Source organism: Manis pentadactyla, chromosome 8, assembly GCF_030020395.1.
Source record: "Manis pentadactyla isolate mManPen7 chromosome 8, mManPen7.hap1, whole genome shotgun sequence".
Lineage (NCBI taxonomy): Eukaryota > Metazoa > Chordata > Mammalia > Pholidota > Manidae > Manis > Manis pentadactyla.
Window position 1 is genome coordinate 11187528 of NC_080026.1, and position 13758 is coordinate 11201285.

General features: G+C 40.1%; 1 protein-coding gene across 1 annotated transcript in view; it reads left to right on the forward strand.

The window, feature by feature from the left end:
- IFIH1 (interferon induced with helicase C domain 1) overlaps window positions 1-13175 on the forward strand; it is a 60615-nt gene extending 47440 nt beyond the window's left edge. Inside the window, 8 exon segments of the mRNA XM_057505487.1 lie at window positions 4005-4154; window positions 5517-5678; window positions 8879-9069; window positions 9576-9669; window positions 9771-9819; window positions 9822-10239; window positions 10586-10743; window positions 12147-13175. Of these exon segments, the coding sequence (XP_057361470.1) occupies window positions 4005-4154; window positions 5517-5678; window positions 8879-9069; window positions 9576-9669; window positions 9771-9819; window positions 9822-9949 (774 nt within the window). The 3' untranslated portion in view covers window positions 9950-10239; window positions 10586-10743; window positions 12147-13175.
- The last annotated feature ends 583 nt before the right edge of the window (window positions 13176-13758 follow it).

Genomic DNA, 13758 nt, shown 5'->3' on the forward strand with positions numbered 1-13758 from the left:
TGCCCTGTAGAGGTGGTTTGTGGGAGGCAAATTCCCTCAACTTTTGCTTGTCTGGGAATTGTTTAATCCCTCCTTCATATTTAAATGATATTCGTGCTGGATACAGTAGTCTTGGTTCGAGGCCCTTCTGTTTCATTGCATTAAGTATATCATGCCATTCTCTTCTGGCCTGTAGGGTTTCTGTTGAGAAGTCTGATGATAGCCTGATGGGTTTTCCTTTGTAGGTAACCTTTTTTTTCTCTCTGGCTGCTTGTAATACTTTGTCCTTGTCTTTGATCTTTGCCATTTTAATTATTATGTGTCTTGGTGTTGCCCTCCTTGGATCCCTTGTCATGGGAGTTCTGTGTACCTCTGTGGTCTGAGAGGCCATTTCTTCCCCTAGTTTGGGGAAATTTTCAGCAATTATTTCTTCAAAGACATTTTCTATCCCCTTTTCTCTCTCTACTTCTTCTGGAATGCCTATGATTCTTATATTATTTCTTTTATATTGATCACTCAGCTCTCTTAAAATTCTTTCATTCCTGGAGATCCTTTTATCTCTCTCTGCATCAGCTTCTCTGCGTTCCTGTTCTCTGTTTTCTAGTCCATTAATGGTCTCTTGCATCTCGTCCATTCTGTTTTGAAGTCCTTCCAGAGCTTGTTTTATTTCTGAATTCTCCTTCCTTAGTTCTTGCATATTTCTCTGCAAGTCCATCAGCATGGTTATGACTTTTGTTTTGAATTCTTTTTCAGGTAGACTGGCTAAATCTATCTCCCCAGATTCCTTCTCAGGGGAAGATGTAGCAGATGCCGAAGCTGTCTGGGTTAGTCTTGTCTGGATCATATTTTTTTGCCTTTTCATGTTGACAGGTGCTATTGACTGTCAGCTGGGAGGGCCAAAATTTTCACTTACTACTGGCCTTTCTTTACTGGGGCAACTGCGACCCCTAGTGGCTTGTGTTGGGTAATTGCGTGTAGACTGGGTCTTTGTGTCTTGCCTGGCCGGGAGGGAGAAATTTCCCTTTCTGTGGGCGGAATTTGTCTCAGGCTGCTTCTCTGCTTTCGCAGCGCCCGGTGGGGTGATGGATGGGGGGGCTGCTTGACTGTTTGCCTCCGTGAGGGGTCTCAGAGCTGTTGCCCAGGGGGTTAGTGCACCCGGTTTTCCCTGTAATTTCCAGCTGCTGTACTGTGACCTGGGTTTTTTCCGTCAAGCTGTTAAGTCCCTGTCCCTTTAGACTTTCAAAAAGCCCCCGCTTTTCTTTGTCACAGGGGCATCAGCTTCAGCACCCGCTCAGAGGTCTTACTCCCTGTTCTCCCAGTATCCAGGGCCCCCTGGGCATATACTGTGTCTGCGCTCTGGCCCGGATGGCTGGGGCTGGGTGTTCAGCAGTCCTGGGCTCCGTCTCCCTCCCGCTCTGCCTATTGTTCTCCCGCCGGGAGCTGGGGGGAGGGGCGCTCAGGTCCCGCAGGGCCGGGGCTTGTATCTTACCCCTTTCACCAGTCGCTGGGTTCTCGCTGGTGTAGCTGCAGTCTGGCCACTGTCCTGCGTCTTCTGGTCTCTCTTTTAGGGCTAGTTGTGTTTGTTGTATTTTCAAAAGCATATATGTTTTTGGGAGGAGATTCCCACTGTCCTACTCACGCCGCCATGTTGGCTCCGCCCTCCCAGCAGTAGTCTTTTTTCATTGATTCTCTCACCATTCCACAAATAATTTTACAGAATGAAACACTTGTTCTTAAAAAAGTATATGTGAGTTCAAGAGCAATCTAATCTGTAGTATTTGATGGGCTAAGCCATGTTCTAGGAGTCATTTTTTTTTTCACCCACGTGGAGGAACTTTCAAAATTGACTTTCCTTTGGAAAAATTGATGGACACTTAAGCTTGCTAACGACATGAGAAAATGGTTAATGGATAAGTGGAAATATTAAGTGGAAAAATCAAATCCCACAAAAAGGTGTGCACTGACATTAGAAGTTTGTAAAATAAGTGTGCATAGATGAGATGTGTAAGGGAACTTGGAACACTTAAGGCATTTTATGTGTTAGAGATTTGGGACTATGAGATATTTTCTTTTCCTTTTTGAGACTTTTGTTTTGTTTTCATTTCATTATACTAATTTTGTGCACAGGAAGAACACTTGGTAATGAGAAAAAAAGGCACTTATAGGTATTATAAGCATAGGTGAAGCAATGATGGCTTGTTAGAGTAAAATGTTCTTCTGAAGCCATATTGATCTGGTGTCTTGCTAGACAAGGGGACATTTCAGTTCTATTATGCTCATCACCATTTGAAGAAAATTAAATGTTTCCCTGTTTCCTGAAAAAAAGTAGTTCTTGAAATTGCCCATTTTAACTCTTAATATACTCTCTACATGTACTCCTGTTAAAGTTACCTCTAAAATTTATGCCACAGAAAGCATTGTTTTCCTTCAGTAAAGAGTTTACTTCCTCCTTTGTGATGAGAGCTAGTAACATGTTTCCCTTTTTGCCTTAGCTTCCAGGAAGCTCATAGGCAAAACAGAAGTTCTGTGTCACAGCCTCTGAGTTAATCCTTACAAGTAGTACATCTATTCTCTTTCACTTTTGGTCCTGTTTTTAAGTTTCTATTATAGTAGTTTTAGTTTTGTGACTTTGATAGTATGTGGCCTCAGCTCCTCTTTGAAAAGAGATGGGGTACAAATGGAAAATGTGTTTTCAAGGTACTTTTTGCTCCTTATCCATTTAAAACTTGGGTGCTGCATGTCAAAATATAGAACATTTCCCAATCCTTACTTGCCACATGCTCACTGACAATAAACTGAGTTGGACTTACTCTTTGGGAGAGGGAGTCGGCATCTACTTGATGTGATTAGAGGGTCTGACTCTGTCTGAATTTTCATTATTAAAGTTATTCCTTTCAATTAAGGCACAGACATCTTCATCTAAAGTCCAAAATCATGTAAGTTTTTATCAGTGGACATGAGTGCAAGAGGGAGAAATTATTAAAGAAGACTGGAGAGACACTTTTCTGCAAGATTCCCCAGCAGTTAGGAGTCACATAAAGACACATGGTGTCTCAGAGAAGAAGGGAAGGGGATGGGAGAGCGTGCTGTTGGTCTCATGTGCTTGTTTTTATTTTGCATACAGAGGCAAAAGATAGTATGAATGTGCACCAAAGGCCAACTGGGCCAACAGCTTTGACGACAGTGATTATGAAAATAAAACGACACTGCTTGTGTCTGGCTAGTTTGTGCTTGTCTGTTCCTCCTATGCAAGGCCCAGAGTGCATATTTAATTTCTTTACTTACATTAACTTTCAAAATTCAGATTTTTTTCATTTAAATACAATTTTTAAAAAGTGTGTTTTTAATGATGTATTCTTTCACTGTGATTCATATCACCCCTTTGAACAGATAGTATATTTACCCGTTTCAGAGGAGTAAGGCACAGGGCATACCACTGTCCTCCAGCCTTCCACCACCTCCCTCCCTGGAGGCAGCCAGTGTTTTCAGTTTCTCCCATGTCCTTCCAAAAATGTCCCATATACATTTCTTCCTGTGTAAGTCTTAAAGTGACCAAACATGGTATGCAGGGTATATTTTCTCTGTGACTCAAAACTCAATAGTCTTTAAAAGTGTCACTGCATCTTATTCTCTGCATGTTAAAGATTTTGAAGGTAATGTTGTGAAAAGCAAAGCCCATTTTAGTTTCTCATTGCCTTATCCTTTTCCTAACTGCAAACATCTCATCCTCCCTGCCTCCCAAGCCGCCCATCAGTTTATTTCCTTGGCATAAATGATGGTCTTCCCACCTCCAGACTGGAGGATGGAAATATTTTTGTTATTGTGTGGTAATCCCAGATTGGAAATCAAATGTTGTCTCACCATCATGTCTTTGTTCAATGCCAAAAGCAGATGGCAGTGAATCCGTGTATGATCTAATTCTTTGATTTACACTGACCAGTTGCAATTTATTATTTCTTCTCCTAATTAGAAGATTTTAATGTGTTTAGCATCACAAAATTTAATTTATTAAAATGTTTCTACAGAATGAACAAAAAGAAGTCATTAGTAAATTTCACACAGGAAAAATAAATCTGCTTATCGCTACCGCAGTGGCTGAAGAAGATCTGGATATTAAAGAATGTAATATCGTTAGCCATTACGGTCTCACCACAGGTGAAACAGCCCTGGTCCAGGTACATTCAAATACCTCTAATATGTTAACTTTTGGTTTTGTGTTATTTTAATTGTTTTATTTTAGTAAAACAGCACAATTTAAAAAAATATACCTGTTTTCCTACCAAAAGACAAATCATTTCACAATGCATACAACTATCAAATCATTGTGTTGCACCCCTGAGACCAATATAATGGTATGCCAGTTATACCTCGGTAAGAAAAAGAGAAGAGACTGTCTTTTATATTGTTATTTAATTCAGATGACAGCCAGATACCTGTTGTGCTTTTAAACAACAACTCTTCTGCGGTTGCCGTTTCTATGTCCCGAGACTTCTCAGGAACATGACACAGGCCCTTTACTCCTGGAGTGTATGTGGACCAGGAATGTCTGATACGTCTGATAAAGGAACACATCCACACCTCAGGGATCCCTACTGTTTTTGCATGTTTCTTCCTTACTCTTTCAGTTTTTCTTTTTGTTTGAAAATTTTCCACAACAAAATGTGGGCGGTCTTACATATGCAAAAACAGAAAAAAATAGTGAGATGTCCTGGTTTTCATGCAATTTCACTTTATCTTTTACCCATTCTGTGTTTACAATGTAACTGCTACCTTCTGTTGTGTATGTTCTCAGCTGTGCTGGTTAATAGATAGAATATATTCTTTCTTTAAAATTAACCAGAGTTACCTTTTAATAATCTAAATCACATCCTGAAATGGAAGGCAACTCATGGAAGACTAAGATAACCAGACTGCTACTAAATTAGGAATTAATGGCATTTCAGGAGTTGATTTGTAAGTCAGTGGTTTATTGCCTAGAATGCATTTTTCATGTGGATAATACTACAGTTGATAGCTAGGTTCCTGGGCCAGGCTGCAACACCCTCAAAATGTACCTAAATGTCGTTTTATAAAAAGGAATACAGAAATCGATCACCATGTTGAGCATTTTTCATGGGTCAAAGCCCTCCAGTGCCCTGAGGTGCCAGGAACGGAGCTGCACTCCCAACTGCCCCGGGGTCAAGGTCAGAGATGCTCCGCCCACTCATCCTTCCTCCCCAGTCCAAGTCACAGTTGACAGTTTCCAGAGTTTGAGGGGTCTAGGGGACAAAACTCCTGGTCAGGATGGTGTTGTGGAATTGAGATTTTGAGGCTAGGTCAGGGGACCTAACTGTCTTCATTCTAGAACATTGTTTCTGCATGAAAGTCCATTTTGAATTTCCAGTAACTAACTTGCAAAGAATAGATAATAACCAACTTTATAGACAATAGATAACTCGTTTGAGGGGACACTGAATAGTGAATACATTCCAGGCCCAAACTGGGAGAGTTCTCAGCAAGGCATAGCCCTTTGTTAACTGATTTCCCTGTGTCCTCAGGCCCGAGGTCGAGCCAGGGCAGAGGAGAACACCTAAGTCCTGGCAGGCCACAGCGGCTCAGGAGTTTTTGAACTTGAGACGGTTAATGATTTCCAAGAGAAAATGACATATAAAGCCGTAGACCATGTTCAAAATATGAAACCAGATGAGTATGCTCATAAGGTATTGTTTTTGGCCTCTCTGAAGTTGGTTTTCACTTTAAAATAGCTGCACATGGTTGCCATTGATATTTTTGTGGCTAAGTCTCCAGACAGAAATTGTACTGAATTTGAAGCTCCAGTTTGGTGAGCTGTGCTTCATCCAGACTCACATACAAAGAATCAAGATCCGTGGTTAGCAGAGATTGTCAGGCAACCATTCCAGAGCAACCAGCCATGAAGTCCGATAAAATTAATTTAGCCTGCCCTTGATTCAGGAAGGCCAATGCAACTGTCCCATTTAAACCAGCTTCGTAATTTTGGTTTCATCCACTCTGTTTGTATAGACACAAATTGCTCATTCCAGAAATATTATGAAATGCCTACTACATGCCGGGTAACGTTCTAGAAACAGAGAGCAAGGTGACAACACAATCACCTGCTGCCTGAAGCTTATATTCTAGTTTGTAAATGGTGATATTTGAGGAAAAGAAATAATAGAACATAAACAAAGCAAGAAATACATCACATAGAGATAGATACTGGAGAATTAGAATAGGGTGATGTGAAACACGTCACTAGATGGGTACTGTAGATGTAGTGATTGGGGAAGACTTGCCAGCCCCATCTAAGTTGGGGGGTAACATTGAGGCCAGATCTGAGTAATAAGAAAATACATACCATGTCATCCAGCCTCATCGCAGTTCACTAAAGTAGGGTTATTTGGGTTGTGAGAGGAAGGCAGTGAAGGAAGAATGCATTTCTACAATATTCCAGGAAATCCCCCATACCACTGAATTAAAGACTGTAACTACTATAATAGCAAACAATCCATTTAGAAGAAAATTCACACCCTTGCATATGGGTGTGAATGTTAGTTTCTTAACATTGGAATTGGCTCTACCCTAAATAGGCTTTCATGAAAGCAATGCCTTTACATTGGTGTGCTTTGCTATAACCAACTCCGTTTCCTGGCCAGGTTTCTACACAAACTTATATTTTAAAACCCCTTTAAATGTAAGGCAAACCAAACATTTTTTAGTGTCAAATCAAACTTCTGTGGTCAAATAATGCCACTAGAGAGTTATTGCCTTACATTTAATGTCCTAGATGAATGAATCAAGTGGGTGTTTTCAAAGATTGATGTTTTAACACCAGTTTTTTGGAGTAAACTGTAGGGCAGTCTTTGGCTTTTATGAGTCAGATTTTTACCAGATAATCTCTAGAACAAGACACAATCCCTTTGGGAGCCCCAGAATGGACTATCTTTTAGGTCTCCTTTGGCTAAAGACCTGCCTTGCTTAAACTTCCCTAAGCAGTAATGGCTACGGTGTGGGGGTACATTCTACCACTGCTTTGTTCAATGCCCCCAGGAGACACTGCTGCAGGGTCACAGCACTCCTTTCTTCTGAGTTGAGAGTCCTCAACACAGTGTTCAAGAAACCACTAATGAATGGTGAGAGTCAACACACAAAGTGAGATCATGTGCAGAGTTTATGCATAATTGAAATCTTCCTAAATCAGACTTCTAGGAGCAAGTTGAAGATCTTTAACATTTTCCTTGGCATTGACCCAACAACTTTTGCTGCATTATTTCAGTTTATTGGATGTAGACTGATTATAGTTGAGCTTCCTTGTATATTTACTCTGATTTTTTTTTCTCTTCTTTTCTTTTCCTTTCTTTTCCCCTTCTAATTATTTCATATTCCTTACTATTTTAGAACTAATCTTTTACTTTCCAGTGTCCTGGTTACATTTCTGGACACTGACCTTGGTTTTATTTGTATTTGTTTTTGTTGCATTCATTACGTGTTTCTTAATTGCCCATACAAATCTTTTAATCAGCTTGCTGAACCATAAATACATTGCAAGAACTACCTAATTAAGCCTTCAGGAAACAGAATACTTCAATTTATTATATTTATCATTTATATAGGAAGTTATTCTTTGTACTTGTCCGACTAAACTATCCCACAGCCCGCAGGTTTCCTTGCAAGGTTTTGTTCTCTTTTCTGTGCTAAATAAAAGCCAAAAACACAGATGGGAGAGCCAAAGGGGAGGGCTGCTTAGCTTTGTTGGTCAGCATTGATGATTCACTTTTACTGAAAAATTCCCTTTGGTCTTAAGAAAAGGAATGGCTTTTTCCACAGTTTAATGTGAATTCGTCATCTATGAGAGGTTCGGTTTGGAGTTAAATTGTTTAGGAACTATATTTTTCTACTGTGGAGTTGCCTAGGTGAGAGAACTGGCCAGTCCCTATTTCAAGTTTGCACCTCTCACAAACTACACCGTTTCTGCTATGAACTAAGGTCCGCTGCTAGTCGCAGAGCTGGAAGACAGGGCACTGGGGCTTATGCTTGCACGTAAAGAATGTGGGCAATCTAGACTCAAACCATAGCTCCATGATGTCATGAGGAAGTCAAAACCCCTCTTTCCTCTGCCCTTTACTACATGGCTTCCATTGCTGAGGTCAAAGATAGTTTTAGAATTTCAGCTGCCACATTCTCATCTTTGACAGGAAGGAGGAAGAAGATGGGAGAGGCCAAAAGTGCACATGGCAGCTACCTGATCCCCAAGGATCCTTTCTGGAAATCCTGCTTGAACTCTTCTTATATCTCATTGGCCACTAGCTTGGAAATGTAGTCATTTAGCTAGCAAATTTCCACCCAGAATAAAATTATAGTTCTGTTTCTAGGAAGAATGGACACTGGGTAGCAAACTAGTAGTTTCTGCCACAAACATGCAAAGAAGAGATTGACCAAGATAGTGGAGAGCCTGGCAATTCTAACAGGAGGGAAGATGGAAGAAACTGGGGCCTTATTACGGATAAGAGAAGACTGGGTAATGTGATCATAGTGCTTAGTTCTTTAAAGCCATTCCATATGGAAGAAGGTTTAGACTTATTTTATGAGACAGAATTAAACCTAATGGGCAAGGGGAGGTTAGAGGGAGAGATTTGTTGTTGTTGTTGAATGTTGCTAAGGATTTTCTCACAATAGAACTTTTCTGAAATTGAAGAGGCTGTTTTATGAACAACCGAGAGTCCCACGTATCCACGATTACAGAAGATTATATACTAAATTCTTTAAGGACTATTGCCTCATTTTTTTTACTTCTAGACTATGGGTCAAGTGTATATTTTCATAACAACCTAAGATCTCTAAATTCCAAGAGACTTACTTCAGTGAAATATGAAAAACAATTAAGTATTTTTTCTTGATGCAGATTTTGGAAGTACAGATGCGAAGTATAATGGAAAAGAAAATCAAAATCAAAAGAAGTATGGCAAAGCAATACAGGGATAAGCCATCATTAATAAGTTGCCTCTGCAAAATCTGCAGTGTGCTGACCTGATCTAGTGAGGGTATCCACATAATTGAGAGGATGCACCAAAGCCACATGACAGCAGAATTCAAGTAAGACCAGAAAGGCTCAATTTTAAGTTTCTTTATAAAGGGTGAAGCAGGTTGTATTGTAAATGTCCTTCCAAAACAGTACAAAGGAGGTTCATTATTTTTCAGAACTTCCCCTCCATTAGTCTACAAATTATATTCCTATTCCAAATGTCAGTTTTTCAAATATATTGCACTCAGGCAGGGAGGGAGAAGTATAAGACCCAAAGCCATTTTGGCCCAAGGTTCATTGGTTTGGTGTATCCTCAAATTTCTGAACAACTTAAACCTGGTTAAAATAATCAACAGACTTGAAAGAAGCCGCAGAAGGCAGCATGCCCCTCAAGAGGCATGCATGTGGACAGGGGACACCTGTCTGCTGACCTGGGGAGGCAGGAGGGAGAGGGGCCTGAGCTGTGGCATGATGCCTGCATGTGGCTGAACTTCAGGGCCGCTAGCACGTGCCTTTGGGCTGCATATCGGTCCTTTGCAAATTCTCAGGGATGTTCCTTCCTCCTTGATAATTTTAGGGAGCTCTACGTCGTGAGAGAAAACAAAGCACTGAAAAAGAAGTTTGCACACTGTCAAGCAAATGGTGAGATTATCTGCACAAAATGTCGCCGAGTGAGTAACTGGCTGTTGGCTTCTTTTCACTTTGGCCTAAAGGAATTTTTAATTGAATGTGCATCTAATTTTTTCCTCCCACTCTCTCTTTTGTTTTCCAGGCTTGGGGAACAATGATGGTGCACAAAGGCTTAGATTTGCCTTTTCTCAAAATAAGAATTTTGTAATGGTTTTCAAAAATAACAAACCAAAGAAACAATACAAAAAGCGGGTAGAATTACCTGTCATATTCCCTGGTCTTGAGTATTCACTGTATTGTTTGCTTAGTGATGAGGATTGACATTTAATTCAAGATTCTTTGAAAATATCATCAATTTAACATTTAATATGATTTTGATTAATGTTTTCATTGTACTCCAGAACTGATGTAAAAATTAAAATAATCGCTTTATTCTGCATTGGGCTGTATAGAGGAAGACAGTATATTATGCTTTCAGTCATCTATCTTGTTAGTGGATATCTGTAAAGAAAATCTACCAGTGTCACTTATTACTGTGGAGCATTAGAGTACTATGGGAAGAATGCTGGAGTATAAATGAGGATCCAGATTACCAGTCTTAGTCCTTAATGGTGAGAGTTATCACATTATCTGCTTTCGCTTTTATCTAGTTTCCTATTGCTGCATAACAAATTACCAGAAACTCAGTGGCTTAAAACCACACTCGTTTATTCTTGCACATGTTCCGTGGGTCAGAGGCCTGGGCCAGGGCCTGTGCTCAGGGTCTCAGGAATCAAGGAATCAGACAGATGATGTTTTTACCTGGGTACTCAGGGAAGCAATCACTGCCAAATTTTTCAGGTTGTTGGGGGGCCATTCCTTGAAACTGAAGACTGGGATTCTGGTTTTCTTGCTGGCTGCCCACTGGGGCTCACTCTGAGCTCCTGGGGCCACCCTTACCACATGTCCCATTCACAGGGCCTTCTGTAGCCCAGCTATGTGGTGTTCAAGGCCTGCAGAAGAGTCTCTGCCTTACATCTGTTAAGATGAAGTCCTAACTGCTAGAATGAAGATGAAGTGACTGTCTCATCACATTCCTAGGTGCTGCCCACACTCCAGCGAGGGCATTGTTCAGGGTATGTACACCAGCAGGCGGAAATCTTGGAGGCCATCTTAGAATTCCATCTCTCTCACTGCACCAGTTTTTGTGATTTAGGGATATACGTGTACATAAGAAAGTACTTCAAAAAATATGAAGCTCCTTAAAAGGGAAGGTATTATTAGGCAGTAGCATCAGGTAGCTGAAGACTTACCTCCTCAGCATGCCCTCCATGAATGTAACAGCATGCTCAAAACTGCCTAACAACGGGAATGGTGGTTAAATCCTGACTAGTTATTAATATCTACAAGATGACCTGTATCCATGGAGATGTCCAGGGTTCACATAGGATTTATCCATGGATAGGGATTTATTTATTTAGGGAGCAGATACTGGACATTATTAAGGAATAAAGAGGAACTATCTACCTCCATCCGTCCCTAGTCCCAGGCAGAAGAGTAAGTCTGTGGCTGTGACATTTTCAGCGTTTCTGAACTGAGTGTGATCTTTTGGAGATGGACACGGGGCCCAGCACTTCCAAACATTCTCCCAGTAGACTAGCAGCCTGTTTTTGCACGGAAGAGTTACACGACTGAGACAGAGCCACAGCTGACCGTTGTAACCACACTTACTGATCCAGTCTCACCGATGGTCTGCTCCACGGAAAGAGTTACCTCCTATGGCTAAGGAGAAAAAAGTTATTAGAGGGAGTAAAAACAAAACTTTTCTGTGGTTTTGATAGATCAATTAAATTCAATATAACAGTAGCCTTGAATTTTTTCTTGATAAGACCTAAGAATTAAGGTGAATACTAACCAATCAGAGCTCTTGGAAAGCAAGAGCACAAAAAGATTGTGGTTTTTCTGAAAATATTTTTAAAACTCCAGCTGACTCCATTTAAAGTACTGTTGTCTTCTAGAACATTTTGGAAACTATGCAAGAAACCAAATGCATAAAATAGCTAAATGTACTACTGTAACTTATATAGACTCTTTGAGGTATCAACAAATATCAGATTTTTTCATCTATGTTTTCCAGACATTTTTTTTTCAATAAAGAAGTGTCATTTCTACTTCAAAGTTTTAAAATACATGCTTCAAATGGTACAAACTTTAATAGGAGGTGGTACCTGAAAACTCAAACTATGGTGCATGTATTTCATTCAAAAACAGTTGCAATAGCCCTAACATTTTGATGGACTGTTACTGAACAATTTAACACTTACTGTATTTTAGAGTCATTTACAGAATACGTCCATGACATGGAGATACCAGCCTGGAGTTAGAATGCCCAAGTTTTAGTCCCCACAAAATTTTCAGTTAGTTAGGTAACTTTGAGAACTTTATCTCACAAGTCCTGTGTTCTCCTAGAAAATGAGAGATAGGATTAAATGATATCAAATGTCACTTACTGTTCTAGCTTTCTTTTTTTTTTTTCTAGGTTTCTTATAATCCATGCTTTGAATGTCCAGGCTGCTTTCATTTTAAGACCTTGTCCAGTGACTGGTTATAATATCAGCTGTGGGCTAAATATCTGCTAAATACATATTTAAAGGTAGCTCATATCTGCCAAAGGATGTTGCAAGCATCTCATAAAACAGGTACACTGGCTAAAGGCATGTGTCTCAAGGCAGGTTTAAAAGGCCTGTAAGTATTAGGAATTTTAGAACAAGTTTTTCCAAAACGGTAGATCATTGGCCAACTTTGTACATGAGAAATGTAAGGTTTATGCCAGAAGTTTGAGATCATTTCAAATCATGTAAAATTAAAATACAGTAAATTGTAGTTTATATAAATACCTTGAATGTAAGGCATTGAGGCAACACAAAATGAGTAACAAATGGTTCCAAAGGACAGTTAGTCCATATCACAGGCAATTGTTAAAAGTGAAAAATGCTATCAGAGAGGTAAATATTTCCTCTCTGCAATTTAATAGTCTCTACATCTGAGTATTAAGCCTTAGGGGAAAAGAGGCTTTTGGTGGTGTGTTTTTTTCAGTTCAGTTGAACATACAGCCAAAGAGGATTTGGAGTTTCTGGTAGGAATTGTTGCTTTTAAGATGTAAAACAATCAAATATACTTATGCGCTGATAGGAAAGAACAATAGAAAGTGAGAAAATGCTAGCAACGTTCTACCCCAAAGTAAATTGCTTATTGGGTATTGTTGATATTTTCTACCAAATACTCTTGCTACAGTCTTTTCTCATCACCCTGATCCTCCCTCAAATGTGTGCCTTTGCAGTGGCTAGAAGCCCTTCCTCTCCACCTCTTCGGCAGACATCCTTCATGTTCTCCAAAGAAAAAGCTCATGTGTCCCTCCCCAGCCTCAGTGCCCGCCCGTCAGGTTTTCAGAACTTAAGGGAGAGATACACAGGGAAAGCAAGCATCACTCACCCTGAGCGTGACAAAGTGCTCCTTTCCCAAAGCTGCTAAACAATGGCATGAGTCACGGCAATAAAGAGAAAAACAAGAGAAGTATTTTGTTTCTTTCTAAGAGTTATGAAGTTAATTTGAAACACAATAAGCTTCAGTCTTCTCCCATTTGTGAATTCCTCTTTAATTAGTTGTACAGGATACGCCATTTTTTTAATGAAAGTATCGTTAATATACACTCTGATGATGGTTTCAAATGTTCGTCACAGTGGTTCAACAGTCCCCATGATCAACTTATATTGTGATTGCAAGTTATTGTGCCCTTTTTCCCCCCTCCCCCACTACCCACCCCAGCCCCTCCTCCTTGGTAACCACCAGTCACTTCTCAGTGGCTGTGAGTCTGCTGCTGTTTGTTCCTTCTGTTTTGCTTTGTTTTTATATTCCACAAGTAAGTGAAATCGTATGGTATTTGTCTTTCTCCGCCTCGCTTATTTCACTGAGCATCACATCTTTGTTTTTATGGGGAGAGCGTGGAGCAAGAAAAACTGGGGTTCGGATCCTCACTAGTTTTGTGACTTGAGCAATTCACTTAATCGCTCTTGGACTACAGGGAATTAATACCAACCTTGAGGTACTGTCATGAGAATTTGGGTATTGTTGGCACTTAGAAGGAATTAATG